The 21,065-nt window shown below is 38.2% G+C and overlaps 2 protein-coding genes and 2 pseudogenes across 5 annotated transcripts in view; all 4 read left to right on the top strand.

Annotated features, from left to right (window-relative positions):
• Window positions 1-12,675, top strand: part of LOC144636424 (putative skeletal organic matrix protein 5) — a 49,983-nt gene extending 37,308 nt beyond the window's left edge. Inside the window, exons 1-4 of one of the 2 annotated variants that reach the window (XM_078495634.1) lie at window positions 10,688-10,973; window positions 11,180-11,222; window positions 11,739-11,874; window positions 12,008-12,675. In XM_078495634.1, the coding sequence (XP_078351760.1) occupies window positions 10,709-10,973; window positions 11,180-11,222; window positions 11,739-11,874; window positions 12,008-12,526 (963 nt within the window). In that variant the 5' untranslated portion in view covers window positions 10,688-10,708 and the 3' untranslated portion in view covers window positions 12,527-12,675. Of the gene's footprint in view, window positions 1-10,687; window positions 10,974-11,179; window positions 11,223-11,738; window positions 11,875-12,007 lie in introns of those variants that run through there. The other variant, XM_078495633.1, reaches the window with a different exon arrangement.
• LOC144636444 (putative skeletal organic matrix protein 5) overlaps window positions 1-21,065 on the top strand; it is a 143,408-nt pseudogene that overhangs the window by 77,732 nt on the left and 44,611 nt on the right. The window lies entirely within an intron of this gene.
• Window positions 2,050-5,871, top strand: LOC144636445 (putative skeletal organic matrix protein 5; annotated as a pseudogene). The gene is made up of 4 exons (XR_013567510.1): window positions 2,050-2,375; window positions 2,834-2,883; window positions 3,247-3,375; window positions 5,241-5,871. The product of XR_013567510.1 is annotated as a putative skeletal organic matrix protein 5 (transcript).
• LOC144636606 (putative skeletal organic matrix protein 5) lies at window positions 15,050-18,516 on the top strand. Its single transcript, XM_078495819.1, has 4 exons — window positions 15,050-16,542; window positions 16,705-16,747; window positions 17,262-17,397; window positions 17,818-18,516. The coding sequence occupies exons 1-4, from the start codon at window positions 16,266-16,268 to the stop codon at window positions 18,346-18,348; spliced, it is 987 nt and encodes a 328-aa protein (XP_078351945.1). The 5' UTR covers window positions 15,050-16,265; the 3' UTR covers window positions 18,349-18,516.

Genomic DNA, 21,065 nt, shown 5'->3' with positions numbered 1-21,065 from the left:
TCGAGGAACTTAATTACGAATTCGAAGACAAAGCTGCAACAGCAGACGTTCAGAATTAATGTTAAAAATCCTAAACTGTATGTACGATCCATTTCCTATTCATGATATTGTTTCTTTATTTATGCACGATAAATGAAATTTAAAGCTGAAAGCTTTTCAGGTCTGGAGTGTAGTGTTAATATATTAAAAAAAATTACATTGAAAATCCAGGATTAAAATGTGTCTCCAAAAGCTAACTGCGCCTGAAATCATATTTCTGAAAATATTCATCTAAAAATAAATAAAATCTTCGTATTTAAAAATTGTGGAATAATTGTTGTGAATTAAAATTAAAATGTTTATATCCTGTCTTCCAATTTTGATGATTTGCAAGTTGCGCCGACAATCGAGTAGTCGTTGGCTAACGTGTTGTTTCACAGCGATTGGCCTCTGTATGCCATCGATAGATAAAGACCTAACGTTGTTTTCAACATCCAAAATCCTTCTTGGTGAAAAACAAATTATTTATCTCTTTCAAAACAAGTGTAAATTTTGGATCAGAAGAAACGTCTTTTAGGCCAATAACTCTTCGCTGAGACGAGCACGACTTGCTGGAAAGTCGTGCAAATTCTCTTTCGTAGTCCTTCATAAGCATTTCCTTTGAAATGTCTACTAACTGCAAAATTGTGCGAGGAATTTTGGCCGTTAAATACTAGTAACAATCACCCGGGGGGGGGGGGGACTCCCATATGACGGACGGGGATGCTCGTCGGATTTGAGCCCTAAAGGACCAATCTGGGTGTGGCTCGCTTTGTTGCCCCAAAGATACAAACTAGAATGGAGTTTATATGTATATTATTGGTGTCCCTAAACGGACCATTGGCTACTGGCGTTTTTGCGTTTTTTCCCGGCACCCTTAGCGAGACCAAAGTCAGATTACACCCCTAAGCGAGACGACGAGCATCCCCGTCACTTTCATATGCGGTCCCCCCCCCCCCCGGGAACAATCATGATACATTTGAGTTGTTATTTCCGCGTTTTTTTATACAATAGGCTATAGGTATTATTTTGTGCTATTACATGTATATATATCTTTTCATTTCTTATTTCATTTGAAGGAAGAAGTAATAATATAACAATATAGGCAAAGATAGTTTCTGCAATTTAAGGTGGATAAAAAACAAGAAACGTGACAAAATTTAGCCGTGTTTATGCAAGATTCTCCGTCCTTCGACAAAGCTCCTTTAAAATCCCATGGGAATATCACCAGCCGATGAATTGTTATATGAGAATAGCGAGTGTCAGTCTTCAGACGAAGTGGCGACGCTTTATTGACAATGTCGACATTTTAAGTGGCAAACGGATTCTTGAAAACGTAGAGTTTAATCTCTTTATACGTTAAAACGTCTATCTGCAAATCATGCAGATGATCTGTAGGACAATATTCCTTTGCATAAACAATTTTTTTTATATATTTTAAAACCACTTTTCCCGTAGTTTGGTTGTCATTTTTGTCACTTTAAAATAACACACTAAGAGAGGCTAATAACTGAAGATATATAATGCTGAGACGTGTATCTATATCTAACCATAACATCGCGTGAATATATATTATTCCACTCAAGTATTAATCGATTGATTTATTGATGGATTGATTTAGTGGCAAATTCAGCTTTACCGGAGTGTTTGCTTTGTTAATACACTAAAAATAAAATCCCAAATAAACAAGAAGATAAAATCACGACTCGTTAGATTATTGTTACAATAAACTTTTCCCGCAGAAAGTTTGGTTGTCATTTTTGTCACTTTAAAATAACACACTAAGAGAGGCTAATAAGGAAGGTATATAATGCTGAGACGCGTATCTATATCTAACCATAACATCGCGTGAAGATCGATATATCATTCCACTTAAGTATTAATCGATTGATCGATTGATTTATTGATGGATTGATTTAGTGGTAAATTCAGCTTTGCCGAAGTGTTTGCTTTGTTAATGCACTACAAATAAATACCAAATAAACAAATATAATGTGCCCTTTTTCTCCAAAAGTGAGTACTTCGTAAGACATTACTCAACAAGATGCACTCGTTTCTGAACTCGGTTCGGTTCATTCTGCTGCTATCCTGTGTCATCGCTGTCGTAACTGCTGATGGTAACAACACTGCACCCGTGTCGATTCCGGCTCCTTCGAAGAAGAGCGAAAAAGCAATTATCGTGAACGCGAATGGAAATTCAGGCCACATTGAAATCGCCAACACGAAAGATTCACACAACGCCGAGAAAGCCATCAAATCTCTTGAAGCAACTTTGGAGAAAAACTTTCAGAAGCTTATTTACGTAGTCAACGCCACATCTCGTGGAAACCCCAACGTTGAATCCCCCATGAAGCATTGTGTCTTGCGTCGTGTAAAATTGTGCCTCTTTTTTGATTTAGTATCTTTGTCTTGTTTATCGCTTAATTTTATTGAATTTTATCTTGGACCGGTTCGTCCTTTGCGTCGAATAATGAAGCAACGTGTCATGCGTCGTGTAAAATTGTGCCTCTTGTTTGATTAAGATCTTTGTTTTGATTCTCGCTCAACATTATTACATTTAATCATGGACAAGTTTGTCCTTTGCGTTGTGTAACGAAGCAACGTGTCTTGCGTCGTGTAAAAGCTTATAGAATTGTGCCTCTTGTTTGATTTAATCTCTCTGTTTTGTTTCTCGCTTAACTAGCCTTTATTGAATTTTATCTTGGGCAGGCTCGTCCTTCGCGTCGTGACTTGCGTTGTGTAAAAATGCGTTTCTTGTTTGATTAGTATCTTTGTCTCGTTTCTCCCTTAACTTAGTTTATTTTATCTTTTGCAGGTTCGTCTTTCGCGTCGTGTAAAGACATTTACGCGAACCATACGTACGTTGTCACGTTACAACATGTAAGTATCAAAAGTACCCAATGAGTAAAACGAAAGAAAGACCTTAAAAATGATTAACGGATAACCGTGCTTTCTCTTAGAAAGTTGTGACAAAAAATCTGGATTTCAAATTTATGAACAATCCTTGCCTTAGACCGCCGCAGTTTGTTCGCTGTCATATTTTTATAAGCATCTTTTTTATCAATGAAGTTCGATAAATAAAGGAACTTTTGAGATAGCTTAAAATATTGGTTTTCCTAGTTTTTCTTGTACGAGTAACCATCTAGAAAGGTAATGGGGAAAGTATTATACAAATGTGCTAAATTGCTTCTCATTTATTTCTTCTAATGTTTTGTAATCAGGTCGCAGGGGAATAGAGCTTACTTACTCAAAATAAACGCTGCGAAGGTCCCTGTTTTTTGTCACATGACAATTCATGGCCTTGGAGCATGCGGTGGTGGTGGATGGACGCTGGTCATGAAAATTGACGGCGCTAAGGTAAAACATGACACTCTCTAATCTAAAACTAGTGGTAACCACAGGTTAGAAAGTGCGGGCCTTGACGCACTTAGAAAAGGTACTGGTACGAGAGTGCGTAATTTTAGATGGCAGTGTCGATAAATAAATGATTAAATGGACAAAAGACAACTATCCCGAGTAACGCGTCACGCAAGGAATGCATGTTTTTATCGTTTTGGGAAGTGTAATCGAGCACACAGTCAGAGTTGTTTTTTTTTTGTCGGATTGACAGTTTAGTGAACTGTTGTCAAGCACGCGGTGTGAATTGAGATGTGATTTTCCTCGGTCGATAAACTCGCTATGTTGGCAGTGTTATAACGAATTTCTCGAGAATAACCGTTGTTGGAATCATTCGCTTTGCCGTGGTTTATGCGTGATACAATCAGAGCAAATTTTCGCAAAAGCAACACCCGTAAAACAAGTCTGCAAATTGTAATGATTGCAATCTTCCATGTGACAGAAGCCTAGATCTTATGTGACAATCGTTCTTGGAGAACAGATTTTCTCTTCCGGTGTTACGACAAACTGTCGTGATTGACACATTTTTCGCATTCCGATCGTTCTTAGTGGAAGAACAAAATTTTCAACTTCCGTTTTCTGTTCGCCTTTTATTAACGTGGCGCGCACGCGTAAAACGCAATCCGCTGGTCACTGTCAAGATTAGGGTTGTGGGCCTCTCTTGGGCCCGCAACAATGTAGTTAAAACATTGTCAAACATTATGACGTATTCTTGTGGCGTTATGTTTAAGTGAAAACTTTCGGAGTATTGTAACCTGCGATCAGGCGTTATTTTTCTCGCGGCGGAGGGGTCAACGGAAAAATGAACGCCTGATACAATTACTTGTCGAGTCGTCTGTAAAAAGTCCAGAATCTGGACTTTTTTCTGATTGGTCAGGAAACAAAAGGCAACATTAGAACTCTATCCTGATTGGCTAATTGAGTTCAAGTCTAATTTCCGGTCCAAAAGTATCGCGCGTAGATGATTGTTATCATGGCGGGTGTTGAGCGGAATGAAGCGAGTTCTTCTAGCTTTTAGAAAATTTCTCAAGGGTTTTGTTCACAAAACATTTAAAGACGAACAAGGGAGTGTATTCGACGAATAGTTTGTGAAAGAAAAGATATTTTGGCGGTGCATCCGACGGGATTCGGCAAGAGCGTGATCTACCACCAATGTCGAAAGTACATGTATTACATCACACCACCAAAGACGCCATGCAGACGATCGTGCCAGTGACGAAAACTACGACCTTGAAATGTCTGACATGAGCCTCACACAAAATCAGCCTTTGCAGAAAACAAATTTTAAAAACCATCCGAACAGCTCGTTCAAAAAGGGTCATTCAAACACATGTTTGCGAGAGTAAAAATATAATTTGAAGGCGCTAATCACGCTTATCTGATGGCATCGCCGACATTCTCGACGACGTTGACAGATACTTTAATTAGGGGGCGGCAGACGACTTGACAAGCAATTGTATCAGGCTTTCCTTTTTTCGCCTTCTCTCTGCCGCGAAAAAAGAAAGCCTGATCGCAGGTTAGGAGTATTGGCGCTGTGTTTTTTTGGAGGCAGAAATATTCGTTCGAAACCTTTAGTTCTTCTTCAGAGAATTAACAAAACTAGTGCTTGGTACCTTGACTGGTAACTTAATAAGCGTAAAGTCTTCCAAAACAATTTTAGTGACAAAATGTTTACTAAGGTAAAACAAGGTTCTACAATTTTTTAAAGGAGCTGCGTAGTGTCTTTGAAATGATCTCAAGATGTCAAACAATTTAAGTAAAGCCTTTTGTTGGGATAGTGCAACTCTCAGTTTGTATTAAATATCGCTATTTTTTTCTCTTGATAGGCAACCTTTCGTTACGATTCCCAACTCTGGAGCAACAAGATCGACTTTAATCTTCCAGGAGGGAAGACTGGTTTTGACCACCCTGAAGCCAAGTTACCGACCTACTGGAACACACCCTTCTCCAAGATTTGTCTTGGTATGAAGATCGGCCATCAAATCAACTTCGTTGCCATCGACAAGCAGGCCAACTCTCTGTACTCACTGATCGCTGACGGTAAATACCGCCCCACCTCACTGGGTCGCAACACGTGGAAGACGCTGATTGGTTCACAGGTTCACAGCGCCACTGTAACATGGAAGGATTCAATGCAGTGGTTCATACTGGCCATTCTAAAGCAAGAATCGGTATCCTTGGCAACGACCAAAATGAGTGCAACAGCTGTAATTCCAGAATCGGGTTTGGTACAGGAGGGCACCCTGATGGTCCCAATACGTGTGGGAACGCGGCCACCCACAGTCCTGATAATGGGGACAAAAGCATCAAAGTCATGGGATACATCTTGGTCCAGTGACATTGGAACTTAACTAGTAATTATAGAATGATATCGAATGATACATTTAAGTAGTATCTCAGTATGTGAGTCAAGAAACAGAGTTCAATTAGAATATACGACAAATGAACATTGATGATGGGAATACACATGTATCCGACTAATATTTTGGTGTAATACAGGAAATAATTGTCCATGTTCCCTTGCACCCAAAACCCCTGGGAGGTCCCTTAGTAGCCGTGTGATGCAGTCAGTTCATGGCTTAATAGCGACTGTCTGTAAATATATATGGAGAATCCCGCGACAGGACCGGAAATTCAAATTGTCTTTTATTCCGTCAAAAATACCCTTTCGGTGAACTATTTTTTTTTTAATGTTTATGAAATCCAAGAAATTTCGCAATACCCAGGAGGAGCCAACGTTCTGATGAAGTTTGTTAAAGTACACATTCAAAAAATTACTACATTCAGTTGCTTCCAAAATTTCCAAATTTATTTGTGATTTCCAGTCCGACCCAATCCCATTTTCTTAGCGAAAATTTACCAAAATTCAAGTTCCTTTTTAATCCGATCAGGCCCCTCTTTTTATTATAAAATTATAGGCTCAAAACAGAAGAATTAAAGTCTTGAAATTTTGCAAAAGCTGGATTGGAGAGCCATTAACTTTTTTTAAATTTAACCATTTTTTCTCGGTTGGAGTTTGTTGGGTCTGTTTCTGTCCTTTAACGTAGCACACATAAGAAAAAAAAAGCATTAAAATAATAAATGTATTAAAATGCACATTACGATGGCCTAAAACCAAGAGTTTAAATGCATTACTATTGTGGACACAAATCTTTACCAAAACAAGAAATGCTACATTTCAATAAGAAGAAACCTAGATTTGCTCGAAATAAGACACAGAGCTAAGACACGGACTAATTACGGACTGTTTATGTAGTACATAATGATATCATATAAACAGGAAGACATTATTAACGCTGAATGAATGAATGAGTGAATGAAGATTTTGTTATAATCGACCGTATCAATACACAAATTCTCTTCAGTGATCTTCTTGTCATAATCACGGCGCCAGTTGGAAGAATTTGATCATTCTTGGAACTAAATTTTTCGGAACACGTTAGCTCAGCCTGTTTAAAAGAAAGCCAAAGAATCGCCGTCCTAATGCAGCTAAGGAATCAAATCCCCACCAAGGGAAGACTTCAGCTATATAAGTTAGAGAAGCAACCATATCTTACTTATTGCGTTTTTAAGACTTCCGGGCGGACTTCTATTGTTTTGTAAATAACCAATCAAAAAACGATATTTATCCATTTTACAAGAGTTCACCCAAGGGACCTAGCCTACTGCTGACTGAGGAGCGGGTGAACTCTGGGCTCTAGATTACAGATCTACAGATGCACAGGTTCAGCCGTCTAAGAGGAACAAGAACGCCTCAATGACACGAAATGCCTCAAGCCTTCTTTTACGGAGCGTTTACGTATGAATAAAGTTGTCATTTTCAATCGAACCAAAAATTTGCCCCCCAGGTTACACACGTACTCTGTATGTCCAGATTTCTCCCTGGCAGGCGAGTCAAGAAGAGCCAAAGTGTTTGCATTAAAAAAAGGTTGGCTCACGACTCCCTTCACCCAGGGGCACCCTACCCTCTGCAATTTCTCATAAAAACGGTTCGCTGTTATTTAAAAAGGAATGTATAAAGAGCTCTCTTGCCTGAGATGGCTCAGTACGAAGGGTAACCCTCCTAGCAGTGGCGGTTCCAGACCTTCAGATAAGTAGGGGTCCGATCATCCCGACCCTGCAATTAGAGGGGGGGGGCTGCTCTCAAAAATAGTCCTCCTCTTCCCTGCGGGCCTCAATTTGGCCCAAAAAAAAGGCTGGGGCCCGCCCCCGGCCCCTCCCCTAGATCCGACAGTGTACCAGGGTCAACTTTTCTCCATATAAACTGAGAGCATGAGTTCAAAGTAGGTGATTTAAAAATATACCAATGCATACAGGGAAACTGATTTGTGTTGAACGTCTTAATAGTTAGCAGGCCTGTGAGAACAAATTTGAGCTACGTACGTACTGGCCTTTTATAATTCTTTTGAGTGTTTTAAAAAAACAAAACAATTGACCTGTTACATTTTTGCCAGTTTTCTTTCACATGACGAGTCATGGCCTTGGAGCATGCGGTAGTGGTGGATGGACGCTGGTCATGAAAATCGATGGTGCTAAGGTAAAAAATGACATATTGCTTATCGTATCAAGGGCTATATAAAATGATTCAGAAAAATTCATTACTAAATCAGATTGACTTCTGGCTAAGTACGTGATTTTTATGTCGCGCTTTTTTATTTCTATTTTTGATAGACAACCCTTCGTTACGGTTCCCAACTCTGGAGCAAAGGAGGAGGAAAGACTGGGTTTGACCATCACAAAACCAAGTTGCCGAGCTACTGGAACACACCCTTCCCCAAGATTTGCATGCATGCAAAAAACTTGACTGTTCTAGGATATTCTCAAAAAATTTACAAACCCATCTCTCTTCAACCTTCGCGCCATATTTATCACTCATTTTTTTATGCTTATCGTTCCGCTATCCGAAAACGAAAAACTATTTCCTTTTGAAATAGCTGCTTGTTCAGTGAATTTCTGGACCGGGTCTTATTCACGGGATCAAATATAAATGTTTAAATAATGATAGGGATAAGGTATAACAACACATTAACAACTCAGTTTTAGGGATAATTAAAAAACAAGACAATAGGGATAACAACTTTGATAATGTTAGGGATAAGGAATAAATGTCCTCAAAATTATTGGGATAAGGGATAGCCTAAACCCCCCTAACAGGGCCTCAGTAATTTAAAGTGATTTCTAGTGACGTACAAATAGGCCAAGTTTGATATTTTAAGAGGCTTGAGGTATAAAACAAAATAAATGATTTATTCATCACTCGAAACTGATTGCTGTATTTCCCTAAGCAAGGAAGCCAAGTCAGAATTTTAATATATCGAAACTGGCCCAAAAATTGTGCCTTAACTCTAATGGGAATGGTAACCCGCCGATTATTGTTAACTTTGCCTTATTCGTACCCGGCCCGAATTTACCGGGTTGGTTTCTGTACTTTAAAGTATTTCATTCTATAATTCATAACGACTGAGCTTAATACATCCCCTTCTGTTGAGATTTAAACCTAAACTGGAAATGCTACATTTCAATGAAATAGAAACCTAGAATATTGCTCGAAATAAGACACAGAACTTAGACATTGAGATTCCACTCAATAATTTATAATGACTATGGACTAGTTGAGCTATATCCGTTAATTAATGCACTACATACAAATATCATTCATAAACATGAAGACATTGTACGGCTTTAATAAAGCGAATGAATGAATAAATGAATGGATGAGCTTATGAAGATTTTATTTAAATATACCCTATATACAAAAACAATTCTTCTTAGTTTTCTTCGTGCTATAAGCTTCCTTAAAAACCTACCTACTAGGTAATAGACTTTTATCCTGTTTTCAAAATAAAACACCGTAGTCATGATAAACATTGAAGAAGAAATACAAATCCCAAGTGAACTTTAAATTCTCTTTTCTACTGTGAAATTTAAATCATAACGAAGAAAATGTAAGTTTCTGTTTCCGAGCCTGGTCAAAAGTGTCTCATTTGTTCACACGAAACATTTTGAGCGCTAATGCAGAGATCAACATCGTCGCGGAATTAACGAATTCAAAGACTCAGCAGCAATAGCAGACGTTCAGAATCCTCATTGGAAAAGAAAACAACTTGAATCCGATTAAAGGGAAAAGCGAAGCAAATCCTCAACTGTCTGTACGATCCCTTTCCAAGTCATGATATTGTTCAATAGATCAAGACCTAACGTTGTTTTTAGTATCCAAAATCCTTCTTCATGGAAAAGTACCTTCCTTAGTTCAAACCAATGTTAAATTTCGGATTCGAAGAAACGTCGCTAAGTTGTTCAATTCACTCTTCACTGAGACGAGCACGACTAGCCCAAACGTCGTGCAAATTCTTTGTCGCAGTCCTTCATAAACGTTTCCTTGAAATTTTTAGCAAACTGCAATCATGTACGATGATTTTTGGCCGTAAATAATGGTCGAAATGATAACTTTGGGTTAGGTCTGCAATTTTAGCAAATTCAGTAAACATAAATAGAATTTAGGTATTTATGTTATTTTATTTCTAATGTCAAAATTTAATTGAAGCTGGGAGAAGTATTAATATATAATAAGCGAGGATGGCTACTGCATATTGAGATGGCTTAAAAACGAGAAACGTGACAAAATTGAGCCTTGTTTTTCCAAGAGGCGCCGTATTTGACGTAGCCCCTTTAAAACCCATGGGAATATCACCAGCCGATGAATTGTTATTTGAAAAGCAAATGCCAGTCTTTGGGCAAAGTGGCGACAGTTCATTGACACAGGCGACATTTAAATGGTTAACATATTCTTGAAAACGTAGAGTAATTGCCTTTTATTGAGTCTCTCTCTGCGTTATGCCACTCATGCAAACGATCTGGGGGACAATAGTCTTTTACATTATATCATTTCCATATTGACTACTTTTCTCGCACGGAGTTTGGTAGCCAGTTTCTGCACTTAAAAAACGCACACCAAGAGAGGATAAAGAGGTAATATATACTGTTGAGATTATTTATATTGAAATTAAACTACCGGCCTAAGGAATCTCAATGTAATATTGCTCAAAATAAGATCGCGTGGACTAAGATATTAGATTCCACGTGACATAGTTGTTTTAGGGTTAGTTGATTGATTGATTGATTGATTGATTGGTTTATTTACAGAATAATGCAACTGCTCTGGAGTGTTTGCTTTGTTAATGCACTACAAATAAATATCATGTAAACAAGAAGATAAAATCACGACTCATAAAAATTTTTTTATATTGTTAAGCCTTCAACAGTGAGCGATTCATAAAGAACACTGCTCAACAAGATGCGCTCGTCTCTGAACGTTCGGTTCATTCTGCAGCTATCCTGTGTGATCGCGATCGTAACTGCTGATGGTAACAACACTGCACCAGTGTCGACTCCGCTTCCCGCCAAAAAGAGCGACAACACAATTATCGTCAACGTGAATCAGAATACAGGCAACACTGAGAAGGCCATCAAATCTCTTGAAGCAACTTTGGAGAAAAAATTTCAGCAGCTTATTCGCGTAGTCAATGCTACAACTCGTGGAAAGCCCAGCGTTGAATCTGGTATAAAATTGTGCCTATTCTTTGATTTGATTTCTTCGTTTTGTTTTTCGCTTAAATTAATTGCATTTTATCTTTGACGGGTTTGTCCTCGTTGCGTCGTGTGTAGAAGCACCGTGGTTTGCGCCGTGTTAACCTCTGCCTGTTGTTTGATTAAGTTTCTCGGTTTTTTTTTCTCGCTTAACTTTATTGCATTTTATATTTTGCAGGTTCATCCTTTGCATCGTGTAAAGACATTTACGTGAATCATAAGTAAGTTATAGGGTTGTAGCATATATGGATAATAACGGCCACCCAATGAGTAAAAAAGAAAATAACTTAAAAGAGCTATCAAAGACGAATAAAAAAATCTCAGTATCAATGAAATAACTGCATCCCTTTAGTACATTTTTTAACAAGTTCTGATAAAAAAAAACGATCTCGATTTTAAATTCATGGACAATCCTTTCCTTTCGCCGCCGCAGTTTATTCAATCTGGTCACCGGTTTCATCAAATGAAGTTTGATATATATATTTTTTGTGCAGAAAAAGACCTTTCGAGAGAGCTCTAAATATAAGTTTTGTTGTCCAGAAATTGTCGCGAAACAATCTACAAAGGTGGTGGGGAAAGAATTTTCACAGATGTGGTATGTGGTTTACTTCTCATTTACTAATTCTTTTTATTATTTATTATTTTTTTCCTTGAAAAAGCGAGATGAATTGAAGTTCTTGGAATAGCTATCACGTTATTGCCTGTTTTGTTTTGTTTTTTGTTTGTTTTGTAATCAGGTCGCAAGGGAACAGAGCTTACTTTCTCCAAATGGACTCTGGGAAGGTTCCTGTTTTCTGTCACATGACGAGTCATGGCCTTGGAGCATGCGGTGGTGGTGGATGGACGCTGGTCATGAAAACTGACGGTGCAAAGGTAAAACATGACACATTCTTTACGAAGAGCTATATAACGAGACAGGCATTAATGATTAAAAATAATTCGTTAATCAGATCGACTGCAAGCTTAGTGCTTGATTTTTATGTGACATTTTTTTTATTCTCAATAGTCAACCTTTCATTACGATTCCAAACTCTGGAGCAACAAGGTCGACTTTAATCTTCCAGGAGGAAACTCTGGGTTTGACAATCACGAAACCAAGTTACCGACCTACTGGAATACACCCTTCACCAAGATCTGTCTTGGTATGAAGATCGGCCAACAGATCAACTTCCTTGTCATTTACAAACAGGCAGACTCTCTGTACTTACTGATCGCTGATGGGAACTTCCGCGCAACCTCACTGGGTCTAAACACATGGAAGAAGCTGATTGGTTCACAGGCCTCTTTGCAGCCGAACTGTAAAAGAGAAGGATTCAATGCTGCAGGCGTCGCTACAGGATCCTCCAGAGCAAGAATCGGTGTTCTTGGTAACAACCAAAATGATTGCATCACTCCTGATTCCAGAATCGGGTTTGGTACTGGCGGATACACGGATGACTCCAACACGTGTGGAAACGATGCAACGCACTCGCCAGATAATGGAGACAAACACATCAAAGCCATGGGATACATTTTGGTACAGTGAAAAGGAATCTGACAACGTTTTAATTGGAAACTTGTCAGACGATTTGCTGTCAAAAACTTAGAAACTGCAAATTAAACATAGATACATCTTATTTGTATACCAGGATGTGCTGTTAGTAGATTTAAGAGACAGAAGTCAATAAAGAACAAATAAACATTGGTGCTGGGAATAAAAAAGTGTCCGACTAATATTTATCCCCGTGGGAACCCCCCCTACGGCAGTGGGGGGGGGGAGAGGTGCTATACTGCATGTTCGAGACGCACTGAGCCCTCTTAGAGGGTAGTTTTGATTGTTTTAAACGCACTGACATTATAACGCTCCATTCGCAAACAAAGGCGCTGCCCTTAGCTTCTTGCTATGCTGGTGCTATCTTATTCGAGTGCATGCTGAGTGCTACCAACGCGGGTGAAAGCGACGGGGTACCGGCCGATCCCTTGAAAATTTGCATTTTTCTTCTAATTTTAACATTGAGAAATTAAATTGTCTCCAATTTTTTCACGAAAAGTTATCGTATGCGAAGGAGGCTAATTTTCCCGTTGTTGTTGTCCCTGGTAGGCGAGTCAAAAAGAGACAATGTGTAAGCTCGTCACTCGGGATCACGTCTCCCTTGCCAACTTTGCTGCTATTTATAAAGAAGCGCATGAAAAGCTCTCTTGCCTGGAATGGCTCGGTGTTGAGGGTCATCCTCCTACCAGGGACAACTGTTTCCATATAAACAGGCCCTTAATAACCAAGATACAGAGGGCAACTTTTCTTTTCTGGTTTGAGATCAAAGTCGGCCCCTTGAAAACAGACCAATAATACAGTGAAACCGATTTTGTGTTGAACGTTTTAATAGTTTGCAGGCCTGTACATGTTTTTCTCCTGGACTGGAATAGAAAAAAGCTCAAGCCGCAGGCGTGGGTTCTATAAGCCATTCAAAGAAGCAAAATACGTGCCATGATCTTTATCAAAGTATACAGACGTAAAAACTTGAAGTTTTATTCTTGTTACGAAATTTCTACAATGACACATTTTATTTGCGCGCTCATAAGCGTTAACCCTATCCAGACCGGGGGGGGGGGGGGGCGGAAAGTGCCCGCGCCGACTTTGAACGCTTATAACTTTTTTAATACTCAACCAAACGCTGCCAAACTTTGCGACTTTATCTAAAATTTATCTGGGAATAATTTGGTAGGGTACGTTGTTGTGTCAGGAACTTGACGTCACCATGGCAACGGCATTTTGACAGGCATGTTTTCCCAAATTTGTAATTTTCCTGTTTCTATTAATGAAAAATAACTTTAAAGCAATTATTTTCATCTGTTTACGGGTTTTAAGCACATTTTTATTGGTTTTGAGTATTTTCCAGTAATTTTGGGCGGTTTTCTGACGTTTTGAAAAAAATTCGAAATCCAAGATGGCGGATCCAAGATGGCGGCTGTTTTGACATTATGATGTCATTGTCACGTGATGTGACGTCATCATCCCACGTGACATATAGCAAAAGATAGATTTTGGGACATACTATATATCCTGTAAGTTTCATAGTGATTGCTTAAATATTCTGGAAGTTACGGAGGGGGGGCGGAATCCGCCCCCCCCCCCCCGGTCTGAAAAGACCAAAAAAAGCCCGGTCTGAATAGGGTTAACATTTTTACACGTATTTACTGGAAAATTTTTACTCGTACTGTTAACCGATAAGTCAAATTTATTCTTTACACAATGACAATTATAATGAGAAAATCAGTTATTTTATGATCTCTTTTCTTTCTCCTTTAACATTAACAGTCTGTAATTAAGTATTTCGAAATTGGGCTTTTGCTAAAAAAAATTAGTATTTTGATTTTATAGGTTGTAGTACTGGACTTTACCGGGATGCACGTCTTCAACTTGTTATACTGCACCGCGGATGTCTTACTGACCACCATAAGAAAAACAATTTCTCGAAATGTAAATTCTCCATACTGATTCCCATACATTTGTTATAATGTTAGTTCGGAGAATTTTGTGGTACATCAAGACAATAGTTCCTTGATGGTAATTATTGTTCTATTCACCACCTGTCTGCTTGACAATGCACTGGGCAAATTTAAGTTTTGATGAAGGGCTCTCAAACAGTCGTACAATCATCTGTTATAAATATTCTGTAAGACAAAGTAGGGTCTGTTTCTCAGATGCCACAAACGCTGCCCGAAAAGCCTCCTATTCTTATTATCCAATCAGAAGGCAGTCCGAGCGCTCACCGGAAGTTGTCTACTCGCCAGCCGCATGTGCATAGAGGTTACGTCACGTCAGCGTTAGGCGATATTCAGTGACCGCTGTCGACTTTGTATTATTGTTTGAATCTCGGAAAAGAGCATTACTACATTGGAGGATTTTTTTTTCAATATATCATTATTCGTTTTCTAAATTGGGACGCTTGCACGTATAAGCAGACAGTTTCTTTGTTTTTAGCATCAAGAAATTTCTTTTCCAAATGTAGTTCCTTTATAATGCGTGATTTGTTATTTGCCAGCGTTTCTATCTGCATTGCAAATAGTCAAAACAAACAAACAAAAGATGGTTTGAATAAACATTTTGTGAAGCCCCAAACTTTATTAACCGTTTAAACTTTCTCCTTTCCAGTGGCAAAGGCCATTATCAGGAATCCCGGATTGTTGAGTTCACGCAGCGCTTTTGGTTGCGAGTTATCACCAGTAATGCACAACTACTCAAAATGAATTCATCCACGCGCAAGTGACACGCCGATGATTCAAATGTTCCAACCATGTTTGGTGTATACTAGCTTCCTACTGTACATACCGGTGGACATAATGGGCATTGAATGAGCGAGAGCTACTTATGAAAGAAAAAGACAGCTCAAAAAATTGCAGCAAAATCTTCGAATGAAATATCTGACAAATATGCTGAAGGACTTGAAGGGAGACATCGCGGGTAGGTCAGAATATATTCCGAATCACTGAGCTTACTAACAATAAATCCTTCTGCTTTTTTTTAAGCATTTATTATCAAGCAGATTTTGTTTTCAAGTTCGATTCCAACAATCCCTGGCGGAAGTCTCTGTACACACACGAGAAAAACGCAGAACTATTTTTAGGATAAAAGGTAATTCTAGGTTGATTTGGTTACGAAGAAAGCGTTTAAAAGTAAACAAAATAAATTCAGCTGGGCTGTGCTTGACTGCACAGGTCGATAATAATTAAAAGATTGGGAAGTACAAATTTCCGCCAAATTGAAAGTTTATATATCAAAGCAACGTGTGACAATGTGTTTTGGAAGTAAATTTTGTATTTTCGAAAAATGTCTTCATTTTCACTGCCTAATACTCCTAATGACTCTAATGTACAAGTCGTGACGCCATTATATTTATCGAGCGGATGTAGTGTACTGTACAGGGTTATTTCGAACCCTAGCCTCACAAGAGTATTTATTTCATGGTTAATAATGATGACAAATTTAAGAACTGATCATTCAATTAATTACAAATTAAAACAGAACTTTTGATCAAGTGAGTCTTGTGCGCTTCATATTTTTAAAACGGAGTAGATTAATTGAAAATAACCAAGCGTGAAATAAACAAAATGTGGAGAAATCTGATTGGTTGAGAAGTACTGGCAGGAAAATGTATCTTGTTTAGAGACGGCAGCATCTGGTGTAAATATATATGAAAAAAAATGCGAACACTTCACAGTAAATTACAACTGTTCACTCATCGGACTATTATAGCAAGAAATTCGTGAAGATATATCTCAACAAGATGCGCTCAACTCTGGACGTTGAGTTTATTCTGCAGCTATTCTGCGTGATCGCGATCCTACCCGTAGCTGTTGATGGTAACAATGCTTCATCAGGGTCGAAGACGACTCCGGCTCCCGCCAAAAAGAGCGACAACACAATTATCGTCAACGTGGATCACGATTCACACAACACTGAGAAAGCCATCAAATCTCTTGAAGCAACTTTGGAGAAAAATTTTCAGGAGCTTATTCGCGTAGTCAATGCTACATCTCGTGGAAATCCTAGCGCTCCATCTGGTATATAATTGTGTCACTTGCTTGATTTAATTTCACTGTTTTGTTTCTCGCTAAACATTTTTTCATTTTATCTTGGACAGGCTCCGCGTCCTTTGCCTTGTTTATAATTTAGTTTCTTTGTTTAGTTTCTTGCTTAACTTTACTAAATTTTATCTTGGCCAGGTTCGTCCTTCGCGTCGTGTAAAGACATTTACGTGAATCATAAGTAAGTTATTGGGTTGCAAGATAAGTCAGTCACGGCCATACCATGAGTAAATAAGAAAAAAAAAAATAAGACCTTAACGAAAAAACTAAGCGATTTAGTCATTTAGGATGTTAAAGTGTAAAAAAAATAAAAAAAATAAACGATAAACGAAATAACCGTATTTCAAATTCTTGAACAATCCTTCCCTTGTCGCTCTAGCAAAAGCCGCCGCAATTTTTTCATTGTCAATTTTTTTTATAATTTCTGTATTTAAAAAAATGAAGTTTAAAGAATTTATTGTACAACAGGACCTCTTGAAGAAAGCTCTAAATATCAGTATTCCAGCTCAGAAATTGTCTTACATGAGTAGCCATCTAGAAAGGTAATGGAGAAATCATTACACAGAGGCGTTTAACTTCTCATTTATTTCTAGCTTCTCAAATATTATTTATTGGGATTTTTTAGTTAAAAAGGCTACATTAATTTCTTCTAAGTATTGCTTTTATGTTATAACCAGTTTTTTTTATGTAATCAGGTCGCAGGGGAGCAGAGCTTACTTCCTCCAAATGGACTCTGGGAAGGTCCCTGTTTTCTGTCACATGACGAGTCATGGCCTTGGAGCATGCGGTGGTGGTGGGTGGACGCTGGTCATGAAAACTGACGGTGCTAAGGTAAAACATGACACTCTATAACATAGAACAATGTAATCTAAAACATTGTCAAACATTATGACGTATTCTTATAGCGTTATGTTTAAGTGACAACTTTCGGAGTATTGGCGCTGTGTTTTTCTTTGGAGGCAGACTCGAAAGATTCGATCAAAACCTTTAGTTTCCCGTTCGGAGAATAAACAAAACTGGTGCTTGTTACATTGACTGTAAGTAATGAAGCGTAAAGTCTTCCAAAACAATTTTTGTGACAAAATGTTTACTAAGGTAAAATAAGGTTCTACAGTTTTTCAAAAGTGCTATGTATTTTCTACGAAATCACCTCAAGATCTCAAACAATTAAAGAAAATCCTTTTATTGCGATGGAGTAACTCTCCCGGCATTTGTATTACATATTGCGATTATTGTTTTTATTCTCGATAGGCAACCTTTCGTTACGATTCCCAACTCTGGAGCAACAAGATCGACTTTAATCTCCCGGGAGGAAAGACTGGTTTTGACCACCATGAAGCCAAGTTACCGACCTACTGGAACACACCCTTTTCCAAGATTTGTCTTGGTATGAAGATCGGCCAACAGATTAACTTTATTGCCCTCGACAAGCAGGCCAACTCTCTGTACTCACTGATCGCTGACGGGCAATACCGCGCCACCTCACTGGGTCGTAACACGTGGAAGACGCTGATTGGTTCACAGGCCTCCCTGCAGACCAACTGTAACAAGGAAGGTTTCAATGCACTTAGTGGTGGTAAGATCTTTTCTAAAGCAAGAATCGGTTTTCTAGGCAACCAACAAAATGACTGCAGCAGCTCTGAGTCAAGAATCGGGTTTGGTACGAAAGGATATCCTGATGACTCCAACACGTGTGGAAACCTAGCCAGTTCCAATTCCGGGCACTCACCAGATAATGGAGGGAAAAACATCAAAGCCATGGGATACATTTTGGTTCAGTGACACTCTAAAGGAACTGAACATTTTCTGCTTTTTTAGAAAAGGCCATAAGCTTTATATAAGAATTAAAATTCTGTACTGAAAGAGGCGTGCGTTGTCTAAAATCGTTCAAGTCTTGTACTGATTAACATGCATGTGTAGTTTAATAAACAAATAAACTTGGTAATAGAACATGCAGAATAAATAGTGTCAAAGAAAAAGAAATGCAAAACATTTTTTTCCTTTGTTTTATTTCTCCCTTAGCTATTCACACCAAGTATCACTAAGTTTTTTTTCTCGCTGGTTATCATTAAGAAAAAAAAAATACCAACCGCTTTTCGGAAAATATACAACAGCTAGAACGTGCATAAACTTTATTTGTCCGAAAGTATCGACGCGATTGAATGACTTCATTACGGATCGGCGCTCATTCAAACGTGTCACCCGGGAAAAGTGGGGTACCCATGACGTTTTGCGGGCACCAAGCCTTGGAAACGAGTTTGCAAAGGTTGCCGACAGTTTCGGTTTCCTTAGATCCTGAAGTGACAAATTCTATTTGTCTTCCGGGACTAAACACAAATTACGGTCTATTATTTCCGCCGTCTTAGCAAAACAATGGTTGAGAAATCGACCTATACTACACAGGGGATTACTTGATTGACAGTACGTTACGCATGCTCTGTGTTAAATTTTAAGCTTATTTGCATTTTCCCGTGCGAAGCTTTTCAATGGGCGCATTTCCGTAATGTATTACTTCGAGTAAGTCAGTTTTCTCTTCCTGAGGCAAAGTTGCAATTGTTATCAAATTATGTCTCCAAACCCAATTCAAACACCAGTTAGCCATGCAATAAACATCATCTAGTTTATTTTCACGATACCAAGCAAAGACAATGGACGTACATGCACCTTATCACATGAGTTACAAGGGAGATTCAAAAGAGTTATTTATATACCGAGATTAGATTAGCTACTAAAAATGCTAAAATTTCACCAAAGTTAAGAAATAACTTTACTTTATTTTTTTTCGTCTATATTTGTGATTCGATTTTTCCAGAATTGATAAAAAAGGGACTGGTTGTAAGTGATATATAAATAATGCTTTGAACACATATGTCCCGATTCCAGGAAAGCCGATTAGAACTAACCCAGGATAAAATCGTCCTAATCCACGGAATAAATTCATCCTTCGATTAAATTCGGTTCTTCAAAAGATGATTAGCACTATCCAAGGGACAAACTAAGGGTTAAATTTAACACTCCTGGCGTAGTGAATTAACTTACTAATCAGGTGAAAAGGCTCACAAACAAAACAAAATGGTGATTTTGGTTTAATGCCAGGTCCGGTGAGGAAAGAATGGAATCCAGCGGCTACTAACTAATTGGGCGAAAATTGCTAAATTTAGTGCTCGCTTAAATTTGCCTCGGTCAAATTTAATATTCGTTGAATTTAAGTATCCCCCTCCCACCCCGAATTAAAACAAAAACAAAAACTATAAATAAAAAAAAAAATAAAAAAGCCAAAGTGTGGATAGCATTCAGATGCAAAAATGGTAGCGTAGATCTGTTGAAATTTACATTATTTTGAACGTTATAACTTCACAAAAACTTTATGACGTCGTAGCTTTTTCAGTAACGCGGATCTTAATTAATAAACACATGCTACGGATTTTGCTTGTAAATGCACTCTACTTGTGGTGAGCAGGAGGGCATTTTGCGTGCGCATGCGTCGATATGGGCTAGTGCGCACGACAGAGAAGTTCTGCTATCGATTGTTTACATATTTTTCACAATTTATGGCCTAATTTTCAGCTCAAAATAAAAGGTGTTTTAAGTTTTATTTGCTGTATACGATACTAAGAGTCCTTGCTTTATCTTCTGACAACAACAAGCATACTTTGGTGTCGGCGTGCCGTTTATCTGATCGACTTTGGCTATGTGTATTAAACATTGCGCGTGGACAAAATGGCGACCGAATGTCGAGAACCGTAATACCTTGCCCATGTTTTTAATAGCTGGGAGATCAAAACGGACAAAGTGCTACGGCTACTTAGTACTAAAATATAAAACAGCAGTTTTAACTATACGATGTTATAATCAAGTATCCCGGGTTTGAGCGAGTGGTCATGATTTTGTTCAGATTTTTCATAAAACTGCAATTTCATCGTTCTCACGATGCAAAAATCTCAAAATCTAATCTTGATCTCCAGCGTCTACCGATGATATATGGAGCCTGAAGTACTTGAACTATCGTCTAATGCTGCGAAGGAAGCGTTAAAAAATGGTCTATTGTGGTAATTTTTAGCTTTCTTCAACGTACGTTCTCGCTGGTTTATTCTAACAGAGAAACTATCGTTTGTGATTATTTTCTTAAACTTAAGCATTGGTCAAAATAACTTCACATTTCGATGTACCACAATTATTCCGTTGAACAAGAAAAGAATTACTGAGATCGGTCTTAATTTTAAAGTGTTATGGTAATTCTTTGCTGGTAGACTATTTGTTTACATTTTACTATGTTAATTAGTACATTTTTGGCTCCTTTATCAAAATCTAGCCTTGATCACCAGTCAAAAAATAGCATGAAACGAACAAGCGATATATATATATTTTTCAGAAACGTTCTAATAACTGCTGCATAAAATGTCTTAAGAAATTATTTTTAACTATAAACAATGTTATTTTCAAATTTTCATTTCAACGTTTGTTTCTTTAAGATTGATGTTCGTTCTGTTATAACGACT

Source organism: Oculina patagonica, chromosome 13 (genome assembly GCF_052425735.1).
Source record: "Oculina patagonica isolate OP01 chromosome 13, crgOcupat, whole genome shotgun sequence".
Taxonomy (NCBI): domain Eukaryota; kingdom Metazoa; phylum Cnidaria; class Anthozoa; order Scleractinia; family Oculinidae; genus Oculina; species Oculina patagonica.
The sequence above is the reverse complement of the archived record's forward strand: the minus strand, read 5'-3'. Positions and strand labels throughout refer to the sequence as shown.

Coding starts and splice junctions, on each gene's coding strand:
- LOC144636606 (XM_078495819.1), top strand. CDS start 16,266: ATGCGCTCAACTCTGGACGTTGAGTTTATTCTGCAGCTATTCTGCGTG. Junction 16,748..17,261: donor GACATTTACGTGAATCATAA/GTAAGTTATTGG, acceptor TTATGTAATCAG/GTCGCAGGGGAGCAGAGCTT. Junction 17,398..17,817: donor TGAAAACTGACGGTGCTAAG/GTAAAACATGAC, acceptor TATTCTCGATAG/GCAACCTTTCGTTACGATTC.